The 26450-nt window shown below is 49.6% G+C and overlaps 1 protein-coding gene across 1 annotated transcript in view; it reads right to left on the bottom strand.

The window, feature by feature from the left end:
• Positions 1-3404: 3404 nt before the first annotated feature.
• FTSJ3 (FtsJ RNA 2'-O-methyltransferase 3) overlaps positions 3405-26450 on the bottom strand; it is a 28735-nt gene continuing 5689 nt past the window's right edge. The window contains exons 3-21 of the mRNA XM_063138748.1: positions 25426-25472; positions 24123-24202; positions 23590-23689; positions 21864-22058; positions 21247-21362; positions 20671-20775; positions 20196-20296; positions 18559-18639; positions 17454-17618; positions 16534-16669; positions 16036-16238; positions 15195-15312; positions 14915-15008; positions 13822-13981; positions 8586-8668; positions 8371-8467; positions 5803-5986; positions 5323-5417; positions 3405-3963 (exon numbers count right to left, since the gene is read on the bottom strand). Coding sequence (XP_062994818.1) covers positions 3768-3963; positions 5323-5417; positions 5803-5986; positions 8371-8467; positions 8586-8668; positions 13822-13981; positions 14915-15008; positions 15195-15312; positions 16036-16238; positions 16534-16669; positions 17454-17618; positions 18559-18639; positions 20196-20296; positions 20671-20775; positions 21247-21362; positions 21864-22058; positions 23590-23689; positions 24123-24202; positions 25426-25472 — 2356 coding nt within the window. The 3' untranslated portion in view covers positions 3405-3767. The remainder of the gene's footprint in view (positions 3964-5322; positions 5418-5802; positions 5987-8370; positions 8468-8585; positions 8669-13821; positions 13982-14914; positions 15009-15194; positions 15313-16035; positions 16239-16533; positions 16670-17453; positions 17619-18558; positions 18640-20195; positions 20297-20670; positions 20776-21246; positions 21363-21863; positions 22059-23589; positions 23690-24122; positions 24203-25425; positions 25473-26450) is intronic.

Raw genomic sequence — 26450 nt, 5'->3', positions numbered from 1 at the left:
GGCAAAGCAATTTCCTGAATACTTTAACATTTTACCAGAGAGGAAGAGAGACTTTATCACCCATCTAACACAAGAGCTCGCAAGATGGGTATAAAAAAGTGCAGACACAGCCTTAAACTCTTCCACACCTGAAGCAAAAATGCAAAGTAAAATCACAAGCTGCCAGAAAAGGCTTTTACAGAGGTCTAGATGTCATCGTCTTTCATTTGTAACCCTCCTATGTTTTCACATCCCTTCTTCAGTCTTTTTTCTTACATTCCATCAAGGAGAGAAAGATGGAATAGGTACACAATGCCTTGGTTCATATGTAACGAAAAGCCACATGGGTAAATTTTCCCATGGGGTTTCTTGTGGCTGCCACCATTTTGAATCTTTGGGGCATGGTGGAGATGCGCCATAGCTTCTGATTATATGAAAACCTGGTGAGGGTGGGTTGTTGGGGTGGTTGACAAGCCACCCAGAACCCATGGACTGTTTTTAGACTCACCAGATTCACATATAATAAGTTATGCCTGCGCCATGCTCCAAATATTCAAAATGGCAGCCGCCGCCACAACAAGCAGCCCCACAAGGAAATTCACCCACAGTGGCTTCTCATTACATGTGAACCTAGCCAATGGCTGGGTTCACACAACACACTAAGCCAGGATGGTTTATTTTTTGGCGGAACACAATTACTATTATTATTATTGCATTTATATCCCACCTTTTTTCCTGCAAGGAACCCAAGGTGGTGTACATAATCCTCCTCTCCATTTTATCCTCACAACAACAACCCTGTGAGGTAGGTTGGGCTGAGAGCCTGTAACTGGTCCAAAGTCACCCAGTGGTAGGGTGACCATATGAAAAGGAGGACAGGGCTCCTGTATCTTTAACAGTTGTATTGAAAAGGGAATTTCAGCAGGTGTTATTTGTATATATGGAGAACCTGGTGAAATCCCCTCTTCATCACCACAGTTAAAGCTGCAGGAGCTATACTAGAGTGACCAGATTTAAAAGAGGGCAGGGCACCTGCACCTTTAACTGTTGTGATGAAGAGGAGGTTTCACCAGGTTCCCCATATATACAAATGACAGCTGCTGAACTTCCCTTTTCAATACAACTGTTAAAGATACAGGAGCCGTCCTTCTTTTCATATGGTCACCCTACCCGTGGGTTTCCATGGCCAAGTGGGGACTAGAACCTGGATCTCCCGACTCCCAGTCCGACACTCTACACCACACTGGGTTTGTATGCCATCTGGAGGACTTTCATTGAATTATCCTGAATTCTAGTATTATAGGAGAGAAAAACCACCTGTCAACTTTCTCCATATCTGCATACTTTCTATAAACTTCAACCACGTGCTTTTTTTCTAAGCTAAAAAGCTCCAAATGCTTTTCTTGTAGGAAGGGTCCTCCAACCTTTTGCTAATTTCGGTAACTCTTTTCTGCTCCTTTTCCTGCCCTCCAAAAGCCCCTATGAGATGGGAACTGGAAAGTGTTCCAAATGCAGTTGCACTACAGATTTATATTCAGTAAACAAAAAAACCTACCGTTTACAAAACAACGTTAAGGCTCTAGTTTTCAACCAAGCACCAAAAATTGGGAGGTAAAGCTCACAAGCCTTAACGCCACATCCTCCCTAAGGAGCCAGAAAGTGCCAGTGAAATTCTCATTCTCCCAAAGCAGATAAACCATGACGACAGGATGGAGAATAGGATATGCAGAGGTGACTGCGGGGTTGTGGAAAACTGATGACGAACAACTTAGGGCCACCTACTTATTTTTTTGTTTAGAGCAGCCCTTCCCCAACCTGGTGCCCTCCAAAGGTGTTGGACTACAACTCCCATCACTGCAAGTCAGATGCCCTCCAGATGTTGGACTACAACTCCCATCATTCTTGACCACTGCCATGCTGACTGGGGATGATGGGAATTGTATCCAGTAACATCTGCAGGGCAACAAATACCCCCACCCTTGCAACAGGAGGAAAGCCATCACTTTCACGCTCTGCTTGTGAACACTGATCGGCTTTTGTAGCAATTGGAAACAAAATGTGGGGCTAGAATAGGCAGATCTTGATCTGATGAGCAAAGAAATCCCTATTCTTTGAAAGTCACCCATTACCTTAAGACTATCGGATACACCACATTCAAGCACATTCCATACACAGAGAGCTCCAATGTTGCGGCACAAAAACCTGGGAATATTCATAGCCACGTATTTCCTTATCTGCTAAAAAGACGTTCAGGTGGTATGCAACTGTTTTAAACAAGAAAACCTCAAAACGAGAAAAACAAGGCCATTAAAACGATACGTTTTAAAAGGCTAAATTGAAAAGGGGAAACTTCCCACCCTTTCTAAATACCAAGCAAGTAGGGGCCAATTGTAGTTCTTGAGCGTCAGGCGTTCCGTAGTTTAGGGGCAATGCAGTCCTGCAAGGAGGAGGAGCGCAGGTAAGCACAGGAAACAAACTCCAAACAGAAGACCACAGGAAGTCCTGCTCAGGCTGCTGTCCCCTGTCCTAGGGGGTTAGTCCAGATGTTTGGAAGCCCACCTTCATTTATTTAAGAATTTTTTACTGAATAGAGTCTATTGAATGATGCTTTTGGTCCATTTTAGTTTTGTAATGTAATCTTATATATTTGTTATATATTTGATTATTCTGTTTTATTTGACTATATATATGTTTGTAATGGCTTCGGCTACACAAATAAACTTTCCTTACTACTACTACTACTACTGCAACTTCTCACACTCATAGTGGCTTACAAGATCAATGAAACTAATATAAAATGTAAATAATATGAGTCAAAAACAAATAAAGCAGTCACAGCCACTAAAGCAAGGGTGGGCAACCTCTGGCCCACCAGATGATTTTGCCTACAACTCTCATCATTCCTCAGCATTGGCTATGCAAGCTAGGGCTGATGGACATTGTGGGACAAAGCAACATACATTTGGAGGGCCACAAGTTGTCCATCCTTGCATTAGGGACTAGAAATTGTTTTAAAAAGGAGGGGGGGGGGGAGAGAGAGAGAAAGTTGAGGCTTTTTCAAATTTTGTGTTCCGCACCTACCGTATTTCTTCAATTGTAAGACGCCATCGATTGTAAGACGCACACTAATTTCAGTACCACCAACAGAAAAATAAACCCTAAGACACACCCACGATTCTAAGACGCACCCCATTTTTAGAGATGTTTACATGGGGAAAAAAGTGCGTCTTAGAATCGAAGAAATAGGTAGTTACAATTTCTGCATTTATGCAATGTATACACAGACCATTCACAGCCCTATTATAGCCTGAAAATTCATCCCTGCCCCGGACTTTGTGGGCAACACACAACCAGCCCAAACTCTCCTCGAAGACTACCAAGCCCACCTTCTCTTCTGACAAGAAAGATAAAGGCAGTCTGAAAAATAGCTTTTGAGAAGAAGAAAAATGTTTAATAAAAGGCACAAACATGAAGAGAAGAATCCTTGAAGAGAAGATCTCTGAGGACACAAAGGGACCAGGACAGCAAAAAGCTGTCCAAACTGCCCAACACCACCAGCGTCAGACCTGCATACATCAAGGCATCAAGCAGGTGGATCTCCGAGAAGTTCCGGTACATTCGTGGCTACATCACAAATGCAGTGTTTAGGACAACGACTTGCTCATCAATTACTGGGAGGTCCAAGGGTGTGTGGATATGTTCCAGAAGGTCCTTGTGAGATCCTGACATGTTCAAGGGAGGCCGGAGAGGCCCACTCGCTCATAACAGCGACGCGCTATGACAACAGTTCACTTCTGCCGCCGGTGTTTTGGCTTCTGCTCCTTGCGTTTCTGGGCTCTCATGTCCTTCTTGAGGCGGCTGTCCACCACCTTGAATTGGCCCTTGACTCCGGCCGGGCGCCGAACCTTCCGCCCCGCACCCTTCTTGGACACGACGTAGGTCACTTTCCGCTTCTCCTTACCTAACCCTGCTTTCTTGTAGATGCTGTTGAGGGAGAAAAAAAAAAGAGATGTGCGTATGTGTGTGGCAGGGGCAGAAGTTATGAGTGAAGCTCTTCTCTTCAGAACTTCTCAAACTCAACTTCTCCTCCTGACAGTCCTCAGCCCTGGCCACTTTCCTTCCCTGCCTGGACAACCACTTCAATGTCACCCTAACATTCATGTCCATCACACTTTGGGCCTCTCCCAGCCCTTGGTCTCTGTCCAAAACTCAGAACAACCAGAAGCCCAGTCCAAACGAAGTCAGTTAACATGATAAAAGGAAGGGCGCACGTTTACCAGGGCCCCCAAAAATGGTTCAAGGAAGACTGATTTAGCTCTGTCTGAAGCTAAAACAGGTCTGGACCTGTCCAGAACCTGGAAGTTTAACTTGTTTGGGAAACTCATGGGAGCGGCTCCAAAATCAGCATGATGTAGTAGCTAATGTTGGACTAGATCTGGGGAGATGTGGGTTCAAATCCCGACTTAGCCAGGAAGCCCTGAATGTCCTCGGGCCAGGCTTTCTCTCTCAGTCTAACCTACATCACAGGATTGTTATGAGGATAAAATGGACAGGGACAGGAAGCACGAGGGCCACCCTGAGCTCACTGGATGGATCAATCAATCAATCAATCAATCAATCTCATCCTTGGAGGAGGATGCTTCTCTCAACTTTGCTTTTGTGTTGAAAGATGATTTGGTCCATCACCACAGGTTAATTACAGTAATTAAATCCCTCTTACTCAAAAGTATGTTAACCAACAGTATTTGCTAGAGGTGGAAGGACTTCGAAGGTCAGCTAGGCCAACCCCCTGCTGGTGCAGGAAATCCCCCAACACAGCATCCCCAGAATTCTCTAATACTGACCATACCTTTCTGACCTGAATCAATGGATTTTGGAGTTCTAGTAAAAAATAAAGTAGACCCCACAAGCCTGAAATCTGCCTACCCCCAATCTCAATCCACTGATTTGAGTCCTGCCCCTCTGGGCCAACAGTAAACAAATGCACCCTACCATCTATGTCATAAATTACTTTTCATTTGCTGCTTCTCCATGCTAAACATACACAACTCCTTCAAACTTTCCTCATATTACGTAGTTTTAATATGGAACCTGGAGTGCAATCTTTCGAATAAAAGTGATCAACCTTTATCTGCACTATCTGAAATCTATTGCTAGTTGTAAGCCATTCGGAGAGCTTTAGGCCATTGAGAAGAGCCTGAGGCCTCTTCCTTTCTGAAAACAGAAACTGCAGCTCTTAAGAGGAAAGAAAATTTCTCTGGAAACCTTGCTGGTTTCAGGTAGTAACCCTGCTAAATTTACGCAGGACCCCTCTCCTCCCCCTCCAGGCCCCTCCCAACCCACCTGCGCAGCTGAGCAGCCTTTTCACGCTCCGAGATGTCCACAGTATTCACGACGGACTCCGCTTTCTTCCTCATCTGCTCTGCTTTCTTCAGCATCTGTGGGGAGGGACAGAGCCAGCAACATTGAGGAAAAGGCCCCAGGGCAGGGGTAAAGAGGAGCACATGTCTCTGTGCCTGCGCTCCCCCCCTCCCCGGCTCAATGCCTTGCACCTCCAGCTTGGGTAGCAGGGGAGGCAAAGACCCTGGAGAGCCACTGCCGAGCAAAGGAGGCAGCCCTGAGCTAGGTGGGCAGAGTATGGCCCTGTCCAGAAGACACCTTAAATCATGGCTTTAACCATGGTGAATAAAGCAAAAAGCCTTATTTACCATGGTTAAAGCCATGGTTTAAAGTGTCTTCTGAGCATGGCCCAGAGTCTACCTAGGCATAAGGCATCTTCCCGTGTGCCCATGTGGCGCAAGGGCAGGGCTCTCGCTTGCTCACCCGGCGCTTCTTGCGAGCCTTGGCCTCTGCCACTTTCTTGATGGGCCGAGCATTAATCTCCCGCCAGCGCTGCCGGTACTCCTCCACCGTCTGCCGGTCCAGAGGCAGGGGTTTGCGCCGGTGCTGCTGCTCTTCCTGGGCAAACCACTCGGGCAGCTCCCCTTCTTCCTCGTTGAAGGTGTATCTGGAGGGAAGAGGACAAGCGGGTCAGTGGAAACAGCGTCGCCCAACCTTCTGAGCACACTTTCACATCTCCTTCCCTCCCTCCCATTAAAATTGGGAGGCCCACTTTGCCACCACACCCCTCAAAAGGAAAACGGCTTTAGAATTTGGAGACGTTTTAAGGGGAAGAGTAAGAAAATATGCAAGGCACTCAGAACCCCATCTGCCTCACTGCTTTGGCTGCAGGGGACTTTTGCCCACACGCTTTGAAGCCAACCTTCACAGTTGTAAGGTCTAGAAAGTCTTCAATTCTGTTAAAAGGCTGAGGGCTAAAAACAGATTCTCGAAGAACTGAACTCCGTTGTGAATACTATGCCTGGCGCTCCACAAAATCCCTCGACAGTCTCCCAAAACACGCATACTTAAGAGCTTCAGTTGGAGTGCAGCACCTCCAATTACCAACGATTTCCATCATACTTGGGGTTGGGATGCAGTGCGAATTTAAAGCAGGGGCTGCTCGGTCACGCAAGTAGCCTGAATTCTGGTGGGCCCGCCTTGCCGTGAGAATCCTCCCTTATTCTGATCCCCAATTCCCTCTGCCGTCTGCTATGTCCACCCCTTTCCCCAAAGTTAGATTTCCCCCTGACCAGCAGGCGGTGGTGGGGATGGGGGGTCTTTCGAGGGATCCTCTTGAGTGTTTTCGAGCATTCAAAAGGCAGGCTGAAAGGGACCCATTAACCTTTGGGGTGAGCGCAAGGGCTGCTCTGCCATTACTAACACGGTGTCTGCCCCATGGATTTAGGACAGCATTGCTTACCTCACACTCAAAGGCCCTGCAGTGTGTGGATGTGAAACCCTGGAAGAGTGCTCCACCCCTTACTAGGTGGGACAAACCTGGATCGTGTGGACGTACGTTCTGCCGGCCTTTCCAGCCACACCTCTGTCTCCAGCAGCCCTCAGCCAGCTGCTACCCCTTACCCTGGGCTTCCTCACTGCCTCCTCCTCCTTATTATATTTATTTGTATCCCACCTTTTGCCCAATGCTGGGCCTCCAGGTGGCCTTACAAAGTTTAAAACATACATGGGGGGGCGGGGGGGGGGGGGCGGGAACAAAACCATAAATGTTTAAAATACACAACAAAATTATAAGTCATTAACATAGATGGAGGGCCAGATTATTCTCCAAAGGCCTGCTGGAACAAAAAAGTTTTCGCCTGCTTCCGAAAGCCCAACAAGGAGGGAGCCAGCCTAGCTTCCCCGGGAAGAGAGTTCCAGAGCACCGGAGCAGCCACCGAGAAGGCCCTCTCCCATGTTCCCACCAAGCGTGCCTGTGAAGAAGGTGGGACTGAAAGAAGGGCTTCTCCAGAAGATCTCAAAGCACAGGCAAGCTTATAAGGCAGAACACGGTCTTTCAAATAACCTGGACCCGAGCCATATAGGGCTTTATAGGTGATAACCAGCACTTTGAATTGTGCTCGGAAACAGACTGGAAGCCAGTGGAGCTGTTTTAACAGGGGAGTTGTCTGCTCCCTGTAACCAGCCCCGGTCAACAATCTGGCTGCAGCTCTTTGAACCAGCTGGAGTTTCCGAACACTCTTCAAAGGCAGCCCCACGTAGAGCGCGTTACAGTAATCCAGTAACTAAGGCATGTGTCACCGTGGCCAGGTCCGACATCTCTAGGAGCGGGCGCAGCTGGCGCACTAGCTTTAACTGTGCAAATGAACTCCTGGCCACCGCCGAAACCTGGGTATCCAGGCTCAGGGCTGAATCCAGAAGTACACCCAAGCTGCGGACCTGCGTCTTCAGGGGGAGCGTAACCCCATCCAACACAAGCTGAATCCCTATTCCCTGATCTGCCTTTCGACTGACCAGGAGCACCTCTGTCTTATCTGGATTGAGCTTCAATTTGTTCGCCCTCATCCAATCCATTACTGCCAACAAACAGCGGTTTAGCACAGAAATCGCTTCCTTGGAATTGGGTGGAAAGGAGTAGTAGAGTTGGGTGTCATCAGCGTACTGGTGGCACCGCACCCCACAACTCCGGATAACCTCTCCCAACGGTTTCATCTATATGTGAAATAGCATGGGGGACAAAACAGAGCCCTGAGGGACTCCACAGGCCAACGGCCAAGGAGTCGAACAGGAGTCCCCCAGTACCACCTTCTGGGTCCGTCCATCCAGGAAGGAATGGAGCCACTGTAAAACAGGGCCTCCAAGACCCATCCCAGCAAGGCGGCCCAGAAGGATACCATGGTCGATGGTATCGAACGCCGCTGAGAGGTCCAGCAGAACCAGCAGGGACACACTCCCCCTGTCCAGTTCCCGGCGAAGATCATCCACCAAGGCGACCAAAGCTGTTTCTGTCCCATAACCAGGCCTGAAGCCTGCAGCCTGTATTCCACTTACCTGTTGAAAGAGCCATCAATCAAGTCCCTCTTGGCCTTGCGGGAGGTGGCGATGACTGCTCCCAGGGCCAGGCCCTCAGGGTCCAGAGCTCGCTTCACTGTGGAGAGACACCTGTTTCAGCCTGTCTTCCAGGCCAGTGCCCCAGCAAACTCCTCAGAGAGGCAGCAGAGAGAGCCGGGGTACCAAAGCCCTCCACTTTCCCCACTCCTGCTCACCTGGGTCTTCAATGGGAATCACGTCGATCCCGCCTGGCCCCTTCCGGAGCCGCTTTGGTCCTGCACGGGAGGCTGGCTGCTCCCTGAATCAGGGAAGGAGAGGGAAGTTAAGAGACCGCTGTGGCGTTACACCCCACAAGTCAGTTCCCTAATGTATGTCTAGGATTTGTAAGTCTGTGGGTGGAGATTGAATATCTTAGTGGTGGTGGTGGGGAGGAGGATATATAAGGGAATGACTGAGGTGATAAGACGGTGTTTTTTTTGGAGTATTATGGTTGGAGGGAGAGTTAGAGGATCAGGGTAGAGAGGGGTGTCTTTTGAGTGTCGTGTGCAGACAGTCAGTTGGTGTATATCAAACAATCCTGATAATAAATAAAGTTCAAGAGTGAAGGTGTGAGAGAAAGGAAAGCGTGTATGAGAAACGAGAAAGGATTGGATGAGAGTTTTTAACAAGGGTCTGAGAAGTTTTATTATGAAACAAAGTTTGTGAACAGTGAAATAAATTTGTATTCAGTTTGTTTTACGACCACAAAAATCCCACGTGTCTCCTTGGCATTTATCATCTGCAGTTATATACATAAAACACCCGTTCTGACATGAATTCACCATCAGCACATATATAATTCACAGCGCATTCTTTTATTCCTGAAGTTATCCCTGTTTAACCCCTTTCTCCGCATAGTTTGTAGGAAGGGGGTGTTTGTCCCTCACCTCAGGCTCATAAAGTGGTGGCGCTTAGCTTGAGCGGGGAATGTCCGCGGCCAGGCCTGTTGTTCAGAGCCTGTGTCGTGGCACAACCACCTCCTCTGCCCTGTCCCATCAAGCTCTCGAAGACAGAACTAGGAACAGTACCTTAGGAACACTACATCACCCATGTGCCAAAGTTTAAACACGGACAACTAAAGAGGAGTTCCCAGCAGTTGCTCCCTGACTCTGGGGTTTACTTCTTGGAATATCCACCAAAACCTCTGCTGGTCTGTCTTCCAGGGCAAATATGACTTCCTTTTAAATTGGGGGAAACATGTTATAATCCAGTATAAGCGAACACTTACCATTACACATGTTTAATCCTTTGACAAAAGACTTAAATCATCACCCTAGATCAGCCTTCCTCAACCTGGGGCGCTCCAGATGTGTTGGACTACATCTCCCAGAATGCCCCAGCCAGCAGCTGGCTGGGGCATTCTGGGAGTTGTAGTCCAACACATCTGGAGCGTCCCAGGTTGAGGAAGGCTGGCCTAGCCACACTTGTTTCCCAGGCTCTTTTCCCAGCCCCCTGACCTAAGATCCTTGGACTAGAGATACCAGGGGCTGAACCTGGGCTTTCTGAAACAAAGCACATGCTACGGCCCCTCCCAACTTTCAGACAGGCCCTTAAGAAGGGCTCAAGGTGGGTGTGAGGGAGGGGCTGTTTCCTGTTTCCCAAGATTAATATTTTGTTATCCTTATATAAGTCAAGGTTAAGTGCAAACAAGGACCTACCCGTTACTCCACAGTCAGTCTGACCTAGTGTGACATGGTGCAGCCCAGCCAGTTAACATTGGGGGGGGGGGGGAGGGGGAGAACCGAAGGGTGGGAAGCACCGTCCTCACTTGCCTTGGGTTGAGCAATGCCCAGAGCTTCAAAAAGCTCCAGATGCTTGACAGGCAGCTCAATCACTTCCTTGATCTCTTTAATCTGCTTGATTAAAGCAGAGCTGGCTGGGGCATTCTGGGAGTTGTAGTCCAACACATCTGGAGCGCCCCAGGTTGAGGAAGGCTGTCCTAGATCATCAAAGGGAGGGGGAGGGAGAGTTCTACCTGTGGTCAAGATTGATGGATTTCTATATTCAGAGGAAGGAGGGAATTTTACCATGTATCAGAGTGAGTAGCGTCTCTCCCCCCCCCCCCCCCCGCCCTTTAAAAGCATTGGCTGGGAGAGTAGGGGATCAGCTACATGGGAAAGAGAAGTAACCTTTTCCACCTTATTCCATGGCCCTGGCAAAACTCCTGCGCCCCACAACTGCTATTCCCTCTGGGAGGTAAGCTGTGTGTGAGGGTGTGAGAGAGAGTGAAACTCCTCTCCACCCCACTAGATGCTATTTTTAAAGGAAAACACTCAAATACATTAAATATAATCACATATTTAAGTGTATCGTCTGGCCTGAGCTCTTCAGAGGAAGAGCAGAATATTGTTTTTAAAGAAATAAATAGAACAGCAGTGTTTTAATCAATTAACCGATTACATTAAGATGCCCGTCCCCATTCAGCCAGCCAGCATATTCCTTTGTATTTTAAATTCAAGTTAAAGTATTTATATCGCACATCTGCTTACAGAAGTCCAAGGCAGCTTTCAACATGTGATAGAAATGCAATGGGTTGGATCTAGACATAGTCATACCTGGACTAAACCCACTGAAATCAATGGTACCTAAGTTAAACATGACTAAAAGGAAAGGAAAGGAACCTCTCATGCAAGCACTTGAGTCACTGCTGACTCCTAGAGGGACGCCTGCTTTCGCTGACGTTTTCTTGGCAGACTTTGTAGCGGGGTGGTTTGCCATTGCCTTCCCCGGCCGTGATTCCCTTTCCCCCAGCTAGCTGGGTACTCATTTTACTGATCTCGGAAGGATGGAAGGCTGAGTCGACCTGAGCCGGCTGCCTGAGAACCAGCTTCCGCTGGGATCGAACTCCGGCCGTGGGGAGAGTTTCAGCTGCAGTAACTGCCGCTTACCACTCTGCGCCACACGAGGCTCAATATACTAACTGCGCCCTATTGATTTCAAGGGGTATACTCTTAAGTATGACAGAGTCTGGATCCAACCCAATAAAACCAAAGCCAACCAAAATAAAAACAACACACCAGCAGGTAAACACAGTCAGATTTAAAAAATAAAAATAAAAAATCAGATAAATCCCACAGTTAGTAGAATCATAGAATAGCCGAGTTGGAAGAGGCCTATAAGGCCATCGAGTCCAACCCCTTGCTCAAGGGCATGACTGGAGCAGTCTCAGAAGCAGCAATTCCCTCCTGTGAGCGAGAAAGACCAAGAGGAATGGCTCTTCCAAAATGGTGTCCCGCTCCTGCAACATCTAAATGTGAAGGAGTCTAAGCTTCCCCCACCCCATTTGTAGCTACTGTTTTATCAATGTACATATTTATGCTGATTTTACTGCCAGAACTCATGAAATTCATCTACTTAGTATATCTTTAATTGGTCAACAACCCTAATAAGCAAATTGCATTTATTAGCTCTGGAGACACTCTTTTGTAATGACCTTAGTTCCTGCTTCTTTGTTTTATTATTAACAGTAATTATTCAAGATATCCTACTCTTCCACTGGGCTCTCACCAAGATCACTTGAACAAGCCAACACAGCTTCAGAGCCACGGTGATTAAGCCATTTGAGCTAAACATTATGGCTTAGCCTGTCATGTGAACCATGACATAGCGGGTTGTGTGAACCATTCCTAACCATGGTGGCTACATAACCACGGTTTAAAAACGTTCCCTAACCATTTGCTGCAAAAGGAGTAGCGCCCTAACCATGGCTTAGCGTGTTGCCTGGACAGGCCCACTATGGTGTAGTGGACAGTGTTGGATCTTAACTGGAGAGACCGGAGTTCACATCTGCCCTCACCTGTGAAGCTCAGTGGGTAACCTTGGTTCCATTTAACAGGGTTTTTGTGAGGACATGAGAGAGGCAGGAGAGTGAGGAAGACAGGCAAGCAAAGACAACAGCAGAGCCTGCTCCAGCGAGAATGCATCTGCAAAGGGCCATCTACCACCAAAAAAGCCCCCTCCTTGTGGGAAGGAACATCGGATGAATCTCCTGCTCCAGTGGGGCTGGTTGCTTTGGAGTGGGGCTTTTTTCTTGTCTTTTCTTTTTTGGAGCGTCTGATTCTTGGGGTATCCATGGTATTTTATAAATGTTGCAAGTCACTTTGAGGACTCCAGTCAAAAGGTGTGACATAACATGCACAGTATGCTCAGGCCATTCACTGAGCTACACTCAGTCTCTGTGATTCACGGTAGTCTGCATGATCAAGTGGGGTGGGTGGATGGGGTGTCAGCCTACCGAGAGTCAGTAGCCTCCAAGCTGACATTTCGGTCCTTCCACCTCATATATAGTGAATATACATAATTAAATCCCATCATTAGGATCAGCGAGATGATGAATGAACTTCAGCTTCTGTACTGAAAGATCCCTTGCGAACAAGGGAGAGAGACGGATTGCACAAGAGAACGCAATCCCTCCCTGCACCTCCCACACTTATATGGGGAAGACTAACAGAGACACATCAGAGGACATCATTGGGTTGGGAATGAGCTCCTGGGTGTCCCCCGCCATTGTCAACCACGCTCAGGCCAATCTGCATTAACTCCATCCTGGGTTCTATTTCCTGGTCATGCTAACCAGGTGCAGACAACCAGGATGATCAGGGGTCTGGAAACAAAGCCCTATGAAGAGAGACTGAAAGAACTGGGCATGTTTAGCCTGGAGAAGAGAAGATCGAGGGGAGACATGATAGCACTCTTCAAATACTTAAAAGGTTGTCACACAGAGGAGGGCCAGGATCTCTTCTCGATCCTCCCAGAGTGTAGGACACGGAATAACGGGCTCAAGTTACAGGAAGCCAGATTCCGTCTGGACATCAGGAAAAATGTCCTGTTAGAACAGTACGACAATGGAACCAGTTACCTAGGGAGGTTGTGGGCTCTCCCACACTAGAGGCCTTCAAGAGGCAGCTGGACAATCATCTGTCAGGGATGCTTTAGGGTGGATTCCTGCATTGAGCAGGGGGTTGGACTCGATGGCCTTGTAGGCCCCTTCCAACTCTGCTATTCTATGATACTAAAGAAGGAGCAGGCAATTTGAAGCCCTCCAGATGTTTTGATGCAGAACCCACCCCCATCAGCCTTAGCCAGCCTAGCCAACGGTGAGGGATCCTGGGAGCTGCAGGCCAAAACAGCTGGTGGGCCACAAGCTGCTTACCCCTGGGCAGAAAAGCTGGAAACTGGCTTTTTTATATATATTGAAAGAGAGCAATCACAATATTTTCTGCTTCTCGGGTTATCCACTCTCAGGCCTGGGCAGAATAAGCACTTCAGTGTTACACTAATCATCCTATTCCAAAGAGAAAAAAATACACAAGTTCCCAACGAACAGGCTCCCAATCTACAAGCTCAAACCCTGAAAGAGAGGAAGCCCTGCTGCAAGTGTCTGCCTCGCTGTGCTCCTTGCCATCTGATTACCTCTCTTCGTCGCTGTCGCTACTGTCACTCTCCTCTGTGTCAGAGCCCTTCTCGCCAGTCGGGACTTTGGCTCCTTCAGGCTCCAGGCCTTCCTCAGGCGTCACCTCTGGTGCAGCCTCCTGCTGGGGCAGCTTCTTCTTCCTCTTCATATTTCTGGAGGCTAAGGAGGAGAAGAGCGCGGATAAAAAGTGAGGAATCTCCACGCACAATCCTCTTCCAATAGTCCCCTGAACTCACTGGCACAAAATTTGTGAGGGGAGGAAAGAAAGGAGTGAGTTCAACACTGTATCTTCAAGGGCCGAAAAGGGCAACTCAACGGGTCCAGGGGCTGGAGCATCTCCCCTAGGAGGGGATTGTTTAGCTTGGAAAAATGGAGGCTAAAGGGAGACATGATAGAGGTGTACAAAATTATGCATGGTGTGGAGAAGGTAGACAGGGAGACATTTTCTCTCTCTCTCTCTCCAAATACTAGAACCCGGGGTCATCCCATGAAGCTGATTGGTGGGAGATCCAGGACAAATAAAAAGAAGTACGTCTTCACACAGCGCATAGTTAAACTATGGAACTCACTACCACAGGATGTAGTCATGGCCACCAATTTGGATGGCTTTAAAAGGGGGTTGGATAAATTCCTGGAGGCAAAGGCTATCAATGGCTACTAGCCCTGATGGTTGTGTGCTATCTGCAGTATTCGAGGCAACAAGCCTGTGTGCACCAGTTGCTGGGGAACATGGGTGGGAGGGTGCTGTTGCACCATGTCCTGCTTGTTGGTCGCTGGCCGATGGCTGGTTGGCCACTGTGTGAACAGAGTGCTGGACTAGGTGGACCCTTGGTCTGATCCAGCAGGGCTCTTCTTATGTTCTTAAGCTTCTCTCTCTCTCTCTTGCACATGTGCACACACAGCTGGGGGGGGGGGAGGGAGGAAGAGAAAACGGCACTCCGTTTCCTGGTCCAGAGTTGTGCTACCCCCGCGTTAGGAGGGATAAACAAGGTCACTAGTTCAGCAAATGCTCTACCCAATGATTTTACACTGCATTTCCTCTCCACCCCGACTCCGTATTCCCACTCAACTCTGGGTCCAAATCTGGCTTACCAGGTGGCGGTTCTGCCCGGCTCTGGGACAGGACCTGTGCCTGCCCAATCTCCAGCACCTCGTCAGCGTCGTCATCGATCCCAGCAAAAGCTTCCTGGGGAGCAAGGAACCCAAAGTAGAGTCAAGGCACAGCATCACCTCCCGAGCAGCCGCCCGCCCCGAGCGGCAGGGCAGTGCTCCTGACAGCAGAATCTCCAGAGGGCCAAGCCCACGAGAGCGCTGCATCCTCACTTGGTGGCGGAGGAGGGAACGGCCCGCCCCGGGCGTCGGAGAGGCTCACCTTGCCAAACCACAGGCTCGTCCGATGCTGCTCGCGCTCCTCCTTGCCCTCCAGAGGCACCAACAGAGGATTCCCGGCCTCAGGGTCTTCTTGCTCCTCCACCTCTTCGCAGGCAGCCCTGCAACACATCAACCAGAGCTCCAGGGAAGCCCAGAACACACCCGACCCTGGACCGACAGGCCGGGCGGGGAGAGCGGAGAGCCAGGCATGTGCTTGCTGCTTCCAAGGGCCAGGAGCTGCGATGGGTGGACTGAAGGGTAAGGGCAGAGCATCTGCTGCCCACATATTGCCCTAACGCCTGGGAAGGGCCTAGATCCATGGCAGAGCACCTGCTTTGCATGCTGGAGGTCCCAGTTCAATTCTCAGTACCTCCACATCGGGATGGAAAAGGCCCTTCCCTGAAAGCCTGCCCATCGTGTGCTCAATACTGGATGGGAGCAATGGTCTCACTCAGGATAGGGCAATTTCCAAAGTTCCTACATCGCCAGTGATGAGAGAAGGATGAAGGCAAGTTAGCCTTCTAGCCCACTGTCTTTTTAACTGTTTCTAGGAATCATATTTTTATTTGCAGAGCGGGTGGGGGCATGCATATAGCAGGCTCTCAGGTTAATGCCTGCCTCCAAGATGTTCCTGTGCCTACTTTTCCAGCCCCCGCCCATCTCTCTCTCTCTCTCTCTCTCTCTCTCTCTGTGCAAGCCAGTAAAGAGGAGCCGTCAGGGAGCCAGGATCTCACAGCTCCTATGTTAACGCTGCTCCCGTCAGCAGGCCACTGGCAGGAGCAGTTTCCCCCTCCTGAAGTCCGCCGCATCGTAGGCCCCAATGCCCTTGGGCCCTCGCATACCTCTCCGGGACGCGAGCCCGCTTCAGCTGGCTGGACCGCTCCTCCACCTCTGCCATCTCCTGGTCATCCAGCTCGCTGGCCAGAGACACGTCGTCGTCAGAGTCTTCCCCTTCTGAGAGCGAGAGGTCATGGTCCGCCCCCGCTGCTGTCGCCACGAAGGAGTCGGCGGCTGCCATGTCGCCCTGGATCACCTCGTGCAGCAGCTGGAAGCAGAAGAGGCACGCGTGGGGCATGTCCGTGCGGGCGTCTCTCTTGCCGGAAGACGCAGTCACAGGGGCAGCCCCCCTCCTTGCTGCTGGAAGCCACTGGCATGATTTGGACCCGTGTTCCCAACCTGGTGGCCTTGGAGATGTATTGGGACCGGATGTCTCATTCCCAGCCAGCACTGCTGGAGAGGAGGGGAGTTGTAACCCAATCCATCTGGAGGGCCCCAGGCTGGGCAAGGCTGGTTCAGACCATGCCCATCTCCCAGGGACCTTTGCCATCCTTCCCCCGTACCTGACTTTTGCCAATGGCCCGCAGGGAGAACATCCCCGTGTCACCATCATCGGCGACGGAAACACCAGGAAGGTCCATCTTGAGCTCGACACGCTCTCGCTGGCGGCGGCGCTCGCGCAGGATTTTACGTTTCTTCCTGGCGATGAAGAAAAACCAGGGTTATGGCGCCCAGGACCGGACCGTAGGCTAATCTACCCTGGACCACTCTAGAGGCACAACCTGCTCTGGGGATAAAGGAATGGGTAAGCGAAATGGAATGGGTAAGACAAGCGGGGGGGAAAAGGTAGGTAGGTGTGTGTGTGTGTGTGTGTGTGTGTGAGAGAGAGAGAGAGAGAGAGAGAGAGAGGGGACTGCTAGGGATGGGCTGTGGTTTGGGAGAGCTGCTGCATGGAAAAGTGGCTCCTCTGAGCCCTGGGGAAACTGCTGGAACTGGGCATCGTTCCCAACGATGTATAAAAATCCCATTATACATCAGTCGCTCTCAGAAGCCAGGCCCTGGCTTCCCCTAGTGGATGTGTGCAGGGTTCTGAGCACCACCAGTGGCCATGGATCAGGGGGTATGTGGGGGTGGGGGTGGGGGTGGGTGAGCCATCTCAGAGAGCAGGGCCATTTCTTCCTCCTTCCCTTCACCTTCCTAACTGTGTTCATAAACCTGGGAGGAGAAAAACTGAAACGGCGCATGCGAGCCACCAGAGTGAACCTCCTGCTTCCCAAATGGGCTTGTAAAATGGGGAGCTGGGCAGGGGCGGGGGGGAAAAGTGGGGAAAGAGCAGCCCGCATCCAGCCAGTGAAGAAACATGAAAATAGTTCTATGGCGCCTAAACCCTGCCCCTCTCATCACAGGCCTTTGTCACTCAGGCAAAAGCAGAGGTGGCAATTAGGGCCCCCAAACACCCCTTTTACTGTGCCCCCAAACCCACCTCTTTAATTCCGCCATCTCGTGAGCTTTGAGCTCAGCAATCTTCAGCTCCAGCTCCTCCTCCTCCTTTTCATCTTCTTTTTCTTCTCCTCCACCCTGGGCCTCCGGACCTGCCTGCCTGGGCTGCGTTTCTTCCTCTCCTTCGCCTTCCTCGCCGGAACTCAAGCTGGAAATGGGGAGGGAGACCTTGTGGTTCTGATCTACTTAAAGCGTTTTCACCTGGCTCTTCAGCCGAAAAGGCTTCCAGTGCAGCTTACAGAAGATCATTCACAAACCGAGACAACCTCTGCCCTCAGGCTTACAGTCCAGGTTATCCGAAAGACCGTATTCTCCCTTATGAGCCTGCCCGTGCTTTGAGATCTTCTGGAGAAGCCCTTCTTTCAGTCCACCTTCTTCACAGGCGCGCTTGGTGGGAACGTGGGAGAGGGCCTTCTCGGTGGCTGCTCCGGTGCTCTGGAACTCTCTTCCTGGGGAAGCTAGGCTGGCTCCCTCCTTGATGGGCTTTCGGAAGCAGGCAAAAACTTTTTTGTTCCAGCAGGCCTTTGGAGAATAATCTGGCCCTCCATCTATGTTAATGTCTTATAATTTTGTTGTGTATTTTAAACGTTTATGGTTTTTGTCCCCTCCCACCCATGTATGTTTTAAACTTTGTAAGGTCGCTTTGAGGCCCAGCATTGGGCAAAAGGCAGGATACAAATAAATATAGTAATAGTAATAGTAATAGTAATAGTAATAGTAGTAGTAGTAGTAATAATAATAATAATAATAATAATAATAATAATAATAATAATAGAGAGGACACAAAAGGAAAAAAAAGGGATGCGGAGGGAAGAGGAAGACAAACACACCCAGGCACCAATTCTTAAAGTTACACAGCAGTTCTGATAACAACCAGCTGGAATAGAAACACTCAAGGGAAGGAGAAGCCCAAAGGAGCCGGTCTCTCAGCACAGCCGATGAAGAGGTCCTGTTTCCCCTCTCTCCCCCTGCTGCAGCCTGACAGAATGGCTGCTGCCAGGCACTGAGACTCTGGAAATCTCCCCTCCCCAGCCTAGGGCTGATTGCCCTACAAGTGGGACATCCAGGGTAGAGCCCAGCAATCTTACTTGATATCTATTTCCTTGGCCTGTTCTTTCAGCTTCTTGACCAGGAACCGCCTCAGCTTCGTCCTCCAATTCAGCAGGGCCCTGAACAAGGTAAAGAGGACAGTGAGGCTCTGTGGCTGCCCACCTACTGATGAACACATCTCTTGCACAGCAAGGGAGGGCGGAAAGAAACACGGAGTTGAAGGAAGTAGCACCTCACGCATTATAGGGTGCAGAATTATATTTTGGTTTTTGAAAATGTTTCTAGCCCCTATGTCTGCAAATCGAAAGCACGTGGGTAATGTTGGGCAAAGCCTCAGAAACCAGGAGGGTCCTGCGTAAGGTTTCTGATGTCCGGAGATTTGGTAGTTTCTATAACTCCTTCTCCCATCCCACGATTGGTAAAGCCAGAATACAGGATACAAAAATATTAAAGAGCATTGCAGAATTTCACAGAGAGAGAGAGAGAGAGAGAAGTTGGACCAAAATGCCCCATTTGCATAATATATGCAGGTCACAGCATTTTGTAACATAAGAATTTTCATTATCTGCCCACAGATACATTTTTAAAACGTTTTCACAACAGGGTATGCACAAGTGGGTTGGACCTCACCATTGCTAGAAAGGGCCCCCTGCTTGGGGCACAGAGTACATTCGTCATACGAGGAAGGTCCCATGTTTAACTCCTGGCATCTCAAGTTAAAGAATGGCCCTCTGTGTGACACCTCGGAGAGCCCAGTAAAGAGCAGACTAAAGAGACCAGTGGTCTGACTCATTAGAAGGAAGCTTTACGGGTTCACGTACTGGCTGAGCTCTGTTTACCTGCTGACTGCTAACTCATGCCCTCCTCCTTGCACGCATACCTGGCTCACATGACCACAGCCCAATTCTCTCTAATTCTGGTGTTCAGGTGTTGAATGTTGTTGTTTATGACGCCAAACTGGCACCACCCACGCACAGGAGGGCAGGTACTGGTAAACTCGGGAGAATCCTAAGGCTTGCAGGGAAACCAAAAATCTTCAGGAAAAAACTAAGAGGGAACTCCTGAAACAACTAAAGGAGGACTGGGCACACTCAACGTCCACAAAATGCTGAAGGATTGCTGGGTGGGTGTGTACGGGTGGGAGAGGGAATGTAACGGCATATCGTGGAGGAGGGCCTGGCTGGAACAGTGAAGGGGAACACTCCACATTGTAGGTCCCACTTATGCTATTAAAATGTGTGAACTGCCCAGAGAGCTTCAGCTATTGCAATAAATGCAATAAATGCAATAAATAAATAAATAAAAATCACATCATGGCTTTTTTTTTAAAAAAAGGGAGGTATTAGGGCCTATCAACCATTAAGTTCTTTATCAATGATTATTAGCCGTCAGAGCAAGAAAATAAGCTCTGTGTTACAGTGAAGTTCCAACGCCAAGAGATTGGGACGCCGCAACCTTATACTTTATGTAAAGCTCACAAGAAGGATCTCTAACTGGTCCTTGCAGGAAGAAAACATGCCCAGTGATGACTGGTGTGACGTAGCGCTGGAGTTCTCCTGCTCTTGCTGCACAGGTTCATGAGCTCAGATTAGGCTTTTCCTGCTACTAAGAGGTGAAGATGGACCTTGTTCCTCCCTCGTTCCCAACATCCCATCATTCAAGCCTCCAACCGTACCGGAGCTCCTTACGGCCCAGAACGCGGATGTCCTGACAGCAATGGCGCACTTCCTCGGTGGTGGCACTGTGGCGCTCCAGCTCCTCGTTGTCCAAGACAATCTAGGAGGCAAGCGGGGAGAGCAGAAGAAACCGTCAGATCTCTCCCAATGGCTTTACCAGTTGTGATGGTTGTACGTTATCTCCAGCGCCAGAGGCAGCACGCCGCTCAACACCAGTTCCTAGGGAGCGTGAACAGGAGGGTGCGATTGCACTCGTGTCCTGGTCAGCCACTGTGGGAACAGAATGCTGGACTAGATGGGCCTTTGGCCTGACCCAGCATGACTCTTCTTACGTTCGCTCACTGTTTCCTACCCCTGCCTGGCTTTGCCCTAGCCAGAGTCCTCTGTGGCCCAAACACGGCTGCCATCTTGATGCGCCAGCAGCCCTTCCCATCCCACACAGTGGAGTTTTCCCTCACTGCCCCCTCGCCTCACCTCATTGGTCTTGGCCAGGAAGTCCACAGGGTTTGAGGCCTTCAGAAAGTCCGTGAGCGTGCAGCGGTTATAAAGAACCGTGGCACCGTCTTCGTATCCTTCCGCCTGTTTGAAGAGAGGACAGACAAAATGAAGAGAAAGACAAGTCTGTGCAGTGTAGACTTCAGCTTGAGTCATGGCCCTCCAGCGCGCCCCACGTCTCCTATGCATAAAGCCTAAACCCCAAACCTTTTCCTCCCAACTTTCCAGATGTCAAGGCCCATGGACTTCCCCAAATCCACAGGGTATCCCTATGCTCAGTTTCCAAGGGCACGATTTAAGCCATCATGGTTGAAGGCCAAAGCATGGAAATTCGTGCCCAATGTTCAATGGAGAAACCTAAAGGGAGGCAGACAGACATTACAAATACTCCACTCCTCATCCTTTCTCCCGTGGTTATTGTTCTTAGCCAACTGAGATCAGAGAAGGGTAATCTTACGTCGTAAGAACCTTACACAGAGCTCCTGATTCTCTCAGAAGTTGAGGAAAACATTTCGAAAGGAATGCAGTTTCCTTAAAAATTTCCTTCCCACTGACCTTTGGCTTCTTCTGAGACACCAGTTCAGTCACGGACTTGGCCTGCACCTCCACTTCCTTGAAGGCAAACTTGGGGTCGAAAAACTTGGCGTCAATTTTATCTGGGGCCAAATAGCCTGGAGTGGGTTGGTAGTGAAGAGAAAGAAAATGTAAGACAAGATAAACTATTATTTGTTATTGAACTTATACCCTGCCTTTTTTCACCCTGAAAGACAAGGCACCTGCCCTATACCTCCTGTCCCTGGAGGCCTCACTGTTAAGACTCAACTGCTCTCCGGCATCCCTTCGTTTGTGAAATGCAAAGTCCCAAGGCTCAGATCTCGCCTGTCAGCAGCTGTGATTTCTAACACCTCTTCAGGTTGCAGATGTGGCAGCTACTCGGTGTCAACAGAAAGGCCCTCTGCACCTCAGCACCCTTCTCGTGTCCTGCAGTGAAGCCCGGCGTCGCACGCAGGCTGTGAGGTTGACCCCCAGGCACAACAAAACCCTGCTGCTGCTTCACTCAGTGCTGCTGTACGGGTTTGGCGAAAGTCAGCCGTTGCCTGCTGGCCTCTAAGTTACCACCCTGGACGCCTGGTTTGTGCCGCGGCCTACTGCTCCCTCCCCCTCCAACTCACCTTGGCAGACCACAAAGATCTCGGCTGACTCATTGCGTGAGGCCTGCGGCTTGGTGGCTTGCACCTTGCGGAAGAGCTGCTGGAAGATCCACAGCAGGGGTTGGTAGTCCCGAGAACGGAAGACTTTGGTGATGAACCAGCCGCCCTTGGACAAGAAGTCGCAGGCCAGCTTGAGTGCCGACAGCGTCAGGTTAGCTGGCAGAGAGGACAGAGCGGAGGAGAAAGGGAGTGAGCGGATGCCAAGGGAAAGTCTGCGGACTTGTAGTTCGCTGCAAGGGCCCAGCTCCTTTACACCCATCCAAGCACCCCCACCTGCAACATGGGCACAGTGATACTTGCCTCCCTTACAGGGCTGCTGTCAGGATTACAAGGCAAGAGACTGAAAGCTCTTGGCCACATGAGTGCTAAGTACGCTTATTATTTTGTGAGAAACAGCAAAGTCCTAAGGCAAGGGCTATGTCTCATTATCTCCTGCTGACCAAGGTCAGCATTTTATGTATTAAAAGACAGATATATCCTTGCCTTTCAAATGGCAAACTCTTAGGGTGGTTTACAAGGCAAGAAATCTAACTATTATTTATTTTTATTTATTGCATTTTTATACCGCCCAATAGCCGAAGCTTTCTGGGCGGTTCACAAACATATAACCAGCTGTGATATAAAAGGCACTGTAGAGCAGTAAAAAAATAAAATAAAAACCTGGACAGACATGAAATGTCATAGACTGAAACCAGCTAGTTGAGATGCTGGAAGGCCCGGGCAAATGAGAAGGTCTCTGTGCCTGGCACCAGGGAATCTCTTGGGGGTGGGGGATTCCACTGTGACTAAACTGGCCCTCTCTTCAGTCACCACTTGCCTAGTTTAGAGAAGGGATGGGGCACCCGTGGCCCTCCAGGTGTTGGTGGACTACAACTCCCATCACCCCTGACCAAGGGGCATGATGGCTGGAGCTGCTGAAAGTTGGACGCGGACTACAGCGACAGAAGGTCCCTGTTGTCAGGCTCCGTTATTTTGAACTAACTGAAGATTTCAGGGAGCCTTCAAAGGCAACCCGTTATAATAATGCACTCCAGTAGTGTAAACTGCCCAGAGAGCTTTGGCTATGGAGCAGTATATAAATGTAATAAAATAAATAATAAACAAAATAAATAAAAAATAAAATAAATAAATCCGGAGGCTACCAAAGCATGGATTGACTTAACAATTTAAACACGCACACAAACACAATGTAGCACTTATCTTATTCTTTGCAACTGCCCCCCTCCTTCAGCCTATATGGCCATGATTAGGGGAAGGCAGTACAAGGACGCATCTTATAGTGCCAACTAGGACTGCACCCTCGCTAAAGCCCTGGATGTTGGATGCCATGAGGCCTGGGAACAATCCCACCGGGTATAATTGTATGATCTGACAGCAAGGTGTGTATACCCCCTTCTTTGTAGTGGATGGATCACTTGGGCACGGTGTACTTGCAAGACAGGCACAGCATAGGCTTGGAATCACAAACACGTAAGGGGCTGCACAAGCCTTAGTTTTACTCCTGTGTCCCACCTGGGGCAGAATGTACCTGCAGGACCATTATATGAACCAACCCTAGAACACAGCCCTGGATGTGAGGTTTGGCCAGCCTTTCTGTATCAGAAGACCGGACCCACATGTGCCTTTGGCGGGAAGTGGCCTCCTCCCCGGCCAGCCCCAACATCATCCCTGGAAGAGGGTCCCATACCTTGCGAAAAAGCATCATGTATCCAGCTGGCTCCGACATTGGGAGCTCCATCATTCAGCACAACATCTACTTTCCATGTCTTCAGTTCCTTGCGCAGAGCCTGGAAGAGAGAAAGAGAGAGACACACACGTTGAGCACAGGTAACCCACACCGTGTGCCAGAAAATCTGTGATAAACCTCACCAAGAGCAAAACATCTCCGCCTCTTTGGAGAGGGTAGGATGCCTGGACGGCGGAGGGTGGGTGGGGGGTGGGAGAGATCTCAGCCTGCTGGTTTAATTAGCATTTTTTTTCTGGTGTTCTTATGCCAATTGTATGTTTAAATATCAGTTAAATATATTTTAAAGGTAAATCATCCTGGGAACTTCTTGTTTTAGGAAAGCCCTCCAGGGTGGGGAGAGAGAAAGGGGGGGGGGAGAGAAAGAAGAAGAGGAAGAAGGAGGAGGAGGTCCTACTGGCAGGCAAAGGTGAAAAAGAAAGCCAAAACTAAGTCTGTCGTCATCAGCGCATGGGGACCAGAAAATGTGCAGTTACCTGGCGGCACTTCTCCGTGGTGATGTCCTCCTGCAACATTACCACATTAGGGATGGGCTTTATGGGAACCAGGTCAACCCCTGAAGACAAGAAGGGGAGGGAGTCAGGTGGAACATCGGGAGGAAGGAAAGAGCCAAGCCAAAACATCATGAGGAGCAGTTCTCGCTGCCATCCTTCTGCAATGCAACCGACTAGCCCTGAAGCTGGCTTTCCCACAGTCAGGCCCAGTGGAGGCGGGTGGCTCCAACGTCAGACGGACGGAGAATCCACTCCAGGTTTCAATCAGAATGTAAAGGAGCTCTCCCAGGTGCTTCTGCCAGTTCACTGATGTCGGATCCACCAGCCTTCACTGGGCCTGACCATTAGTGCACCTGGCCCAGTGTTGCCCACTCTGGCGGGCAACAGCTCCCCAAGGCCCAGTCCGAGATAGTTTTAACAAGAGATACCACAGAGGGAAGGTGGGGCCGTAAGCCTGTGCTTTGCCACCGAGAGGGACTTTATGTTTGTAGTACCACAATGTCCTGCATATGCTTTAAAGGCATGTGCTCAACACACCCACCCATCCAGCCCCTTTCACTGCTTTTCGGCTTGTTCAAAAGAGAGCTGGCGTAACGCTAAAGAGACTGAGCCTATGAGTCAGGAAAAACCCGCTTCAGATCTCCTCTCTTCCACGAACTCTCGAGGTGGCCTCGGGGAAGGCACTTTGCTTACAGGGCTGTTGCAAGACTTGCAAAAAGATCACGAACGTGAACCCTCTGACACGCTGAGTCCTCATCCACTTGTGCACATCACCACTGCATGCATCCTCCCTCCCTCCTTCCCTGCCCTGGTCCTGCACTAGCTCTAGGCCAGTCTTCCTCCCAAACCAGGTGCCTTTCGGATGTGTTGGACTACAGCCCCCCATCACCCCCAGCCATCACGTGCTGGACATAATGGGGGCTGTAGTCCAACACATTTGGAGGGAATCTGGTTTGGAGTGGAGGGGTGGGGGAGTAGGCTGGCCTAGGCAGTGTGCCCCTGAATGCCAGTTGCAGGGAAGCCACAGTGGCAGAGGGCTCTTGCCCTCACGTCCCAGTCATGGGGAAACGGGATGCTTGGAACGGCATGGGCTGGCCTTCCCCAAACAAGTGGTGTCCAGATGTTATGGACTACAAAGCCCATCGTCCCTGACCACTGGCCATGTTGCCTGGGCTGATGGGCGCTTAGCTGAGAACATCTGGAGGGCACGAGTCTGGGGGCTTGGATCTGATGCAGCAGGGCTCCTCTTATATTCTTCACCCTAAAACTCCTCTGGGTTACTCACCAATAATAAGACTGGACACTGGCATAAATTTTGAGGCCACTTGCAGCCTGTTGGAAGAACAAAAAGAATCAAGTCTCACTCTAAGCATTCTTGAGCCCCTATTTATTTATTTAACAATATTTATGAACTGCTTACATTAAAAGAAATGTCTAAGCAATGTACAAAACAACACAGTAAAAGATCACATTAAAATATTGTCTATGATTACTGTATACCAGGGTACAAAAAGTGCGGCCCACGGGCAGTCTCCGCAAGCCATGTCTGGTGGCCTTCCAGAAAGTTATCGGCTCTAGGCAGTGGCTCTATGGTTTCTGCTACAGAAACCTCATTTCCTAGAGCATCCCAGGAAACAGTGCTGGAAGGATCCCGCCCATTTCCTAGAATGCTCTAGGATTGGATGGTTTGAAAAGGAAGGTTTATGGAAGGTGTGTTGGTTTTATCTGATCAAAACAGGTGCTAGGCCTCTGAAACGCACTAGGGCAAGAGTTGGATTTGAGTAAATGAGGATGGGGGAGGATGACAGAGAGAGAGGCTGAGAGTTGTATGTGAATGTGTGTGCATATATATATACATGCACATATGTGTGGCCCACCAGCACTCCAGCAGACATTCAATGTGGCCCATGCAGCTGAAAAGTCTGTGCACCCCTGCTGTATACTAAAAACAACAGCCCTGTTTGGACATAACAGTGGCATCTGGCAGCAGACTGTGGATTAATTAACCCACAAATTGTGGGACATGTGCCCCACCCAAGCCTCTTCCATGGTTTGTTTTGGGGTTATGGCATTCGAGGGTTGTTAATGGAAACAGACCGCAGCAAGCATCCCTGCAATTCATGGGTTAATTAACCTATGATTTGCCCCTGAACGCTGCCATTACATACAAACATGTTCAATACAACTTGTTTGGGAATGCCTGTTGGAACATGAACGTTTTCAGTAGCCACCAAAACCCCAGAAGGGCAGGAACCTATTTTATATAACAAGACAGTCATCACGAACAGGTATCAAAAAATTATGTCCAAA

This window comes from Elgaria multicarinata, chromosome 11 (assembly GCF_023053635.1).
Source record: "Elgaria multicarinata webbii isolate HBS135686 ecotype San Diego chromosome 11, rElgMul1.1.pri, whole genome shotgun sequence".
NCBI lineage: Eukaryota > Metazoa > Chordata > Lepidosauria > Squamata > Anguidae > Elgaria > Elgaria multicarinata.
The sequence above is the reverse complement of the archived record's forward strand: the minus strand, read 5'-3'. Positions and strand labels throughout refer to the sequence as shown.